General features: G+C 68.3%; 1 protein-coding gene across 1 annotated transcript; it reads right to left on the bottom strand.

Moving 5' to 3' along the window:
* Window positions 1-1,051: 1,051 nt before the first annotated feature.
* On the bottom strand, window positions 1,052-2,075 carry LOC101941297 (heat shock protein 30C). The gene has a single exon (XM_005294178.4). It carries the CDS (start codon window positions 1,923-1,925, stop codon window positions 1,326-1,328), a length of 600 nt encoding a protein of 199 aa, XP_005294235.2. The 5' UTR covers window positions 1,926-2,075; the 3' UTR covers window positions 1,052-1,325.
* Window positions 2,076-2,403: the final 328 nt, after the last annotated feature.

Below are 2,403 nucleotides of genomic sequence, written 5' to 3'. Positions count from 1 at the left end.
GTGACTGCCGCTCTGCACGGGGGTTTGGGGGATGGGGCCCTAATGAGGGACTGATGGAGAGGGGTTCCGGGTGAGGAGCGCACTGGCCCTGGGACAAACAGCTGCTGGCTGGCACATGCCCGCCCCCTGCCCGGGCTCCCGTGCACACAGGCTGCTTGGCACAGCAGGGCCCTGGAGCCGAGACTGGCCGTACTGCAAACTTCCCGCCCCTGCGTGAGACTCTGGGTCCCTGGGCAGGGCCAGGCGCTCCCCGGAGTTACTGCCTGCATGTGTCTGCAGCTGATGGGGGCCTAGCGCCGTCCTCGGTCACTGCCACTCACCCAGAGCCGTGGGGCAGCTGGACGGATCCCGGCTTGGCACATGCTGGTGCGCTGAGAGAGCCGAGGGGAGCCCGTTCTCTGGCCATGCAGGCGCTACGGGAATGACTGGGCTTGGCGCTGGACTGGCTCCCTGGGCCGGTAGGAAGCAGGGACCGAAGGGGCTGGCACCAGCGGTAAAGCCCCAGGGCTCCGTGCAGGTGAGAGGCGGCTGCATGGAGGAGCCGCGCTCATCCTCCCCGGTGCTCTGTGGATGTGGCAGGTCTCTGCACCGGGGTCCCCACCTCCCCTGTCCCCCTGGTGGCTTGGGATGGCCCAGCAAGCACCCTTCCTCAGTTTCCCTCCCAGGTTCCTGGAAATAATCTTTTAAATAATGCCCCTCCCACTTCCCTCGGGGGGAGGGGTCTGATTTATGTACCCCAGGCGAGCCCTGCACGCCAGCCCCTTTCACCCAGCACTAGGCTCTGGGTTTGCATGGCCCTGTCCCTCTGGGCTTTGTGCCAGCTGAGCTCTGCCGGCTCAGCCTGTGCCTCACCCCCAGCCTCCAGTGGAGCCCAGGAGCCTGCCTGGCGTCCCCCCGCCCGCCCCCGATGTTCCCCCCCCCTGTGGGCGTGTCCCAGGGGGGAACCCACTTCCCCAGAAGGGGCCAGCTGCGCGGGGCCAGCCTGCGCCATGATAACGTAGACGTGGCCCGAGGAGGCGCCCGCAGCGAGTGCTGGCACCAGCCGGTCTTGGCGAAGGCAGCACCAGCCCAGGGGAAAATCCGGAACGTTTATTTCATATCAAATACATTACACGCTGTGAATCTGGCTTGCAGCCAGCCAGGTACCCAGGGCCCAGCTAGGGTGACCACATTACATGAACAAAATAGCGGGACGCATGGGGCCGGGGGGCAGGTCCGGAGCGCCGCCGAAGCGAAAAAAAAGTCAAGTCTCAGCCCTGGCGCCTGGATTCTGCTCCCCCTTCTCCGCCCAGCTCCCCCGGGGCCGCTGCCAGCAGCTCAGGCGGTTACCCCCGGGCTCTGCCGTCGGCCCCGGCCTCTGAGCCCGGCTCAGCCGGTGCTGCCGAGCCGCCCGCAGGGCCGAGCTGGATGGGCACGTCCCTTGCGGGGAGGGCTGGGGGGGCCAGGCACGGGGCTTCGATGCACAACTGCCCCTCCCTGGAGATGGAGCAGGTCAGGCGGTCGGTGTCCACGGCCTCGGGCACGTCCCACTCCCTCCTGAACACCTCGTACTTGTAGGAGAAGGAGCCTTTGCCGTCCTCGCTCTGCGTCTCCTTCCTGCCCGTCAGCAGCACCTTCCTGCCCACCAGCTTCACCGCCAGCTGCTCGGGCGCAAAGCCCCGGACGTCCTGCCGCACGGCGAAGGGCTCGGCCGTCCCCTGGGCCAGGGCCACGCTGGAGCTCTGGCCTGGCTCCCCGCCGGGGCTGCCGCTCCCTCCGCCAGCCAGGAGCCGCCCCATGCTGCTGGCAAAGTCCCTTGCCTGCTCCAGCTCCCGCAGCAGCTCAGCGAAGAGGGCCCCCGGGGCCGGCCACAGAGTGCGCACGGGGCCCAGCCGGGCAGCCGGGGGGTAATGGGGGGGCCGCAGGAGGTGCAGGTGCCACAACATCGCTGCTGCTTGGGCTGCTGCTGGCTCGGGGCTGAGTCCTCTCCGGCGGGGCTGGGGGCCGGTCTGGTGGGTGCCGGGGGCCGGCAGCTTTTATCCCCTCCCGTGGGGGCCTGGCCCCTTCCAGAGCCCTCTGGCCCTGACGCCCCCGCCAGGCACCAGGGCCTATTTTTATGAGGCTGATGGCTCGGGATTACTCATGGGGCAAAATAACAGTGACTGCATCTCTGGCCTGGCTTCCCCCACTCCAAATAGAGCAGCGGGACACGCAGCCACCGCTCGGGTTACAGCAAGTGCTTCCCCCCCCACCAGCCGGGGGCGGGGGAGGGGGGACACCTTGGCGCCGGCTTTTACCTGCTGTGCGGATTAGCCTGGAGCGGGGGCTCCGGTGTGATCACAAGGGTCCCATCCAGCCTGGGGAGCAGCGGGCAGGAAACCCCTGGGGCTGAGAGGGGCTCACGGCCGAGCAGCACAAGGCCCG

The sequence above is a fragment of the Chrysemys picta genome, unplaced genomic scaffold, assembly GCF_011386835.1.
Source record: "Chrysemys picta bellii isolate R12L10 unplaced genomic scaffold, ASM1138683v2 scaf4929, whole genome shotgun sequence".
NCBI classification, from domain to species: Eukaryota; Metazoa; Chordata; order Testudines; family Emydidae; genus Chrysemys; species Chrysemys picta.
Note: the sequence above shows the minus strand (reverse complement) of the source record. Positions and strands in the feature narration are given on the sequence as shown.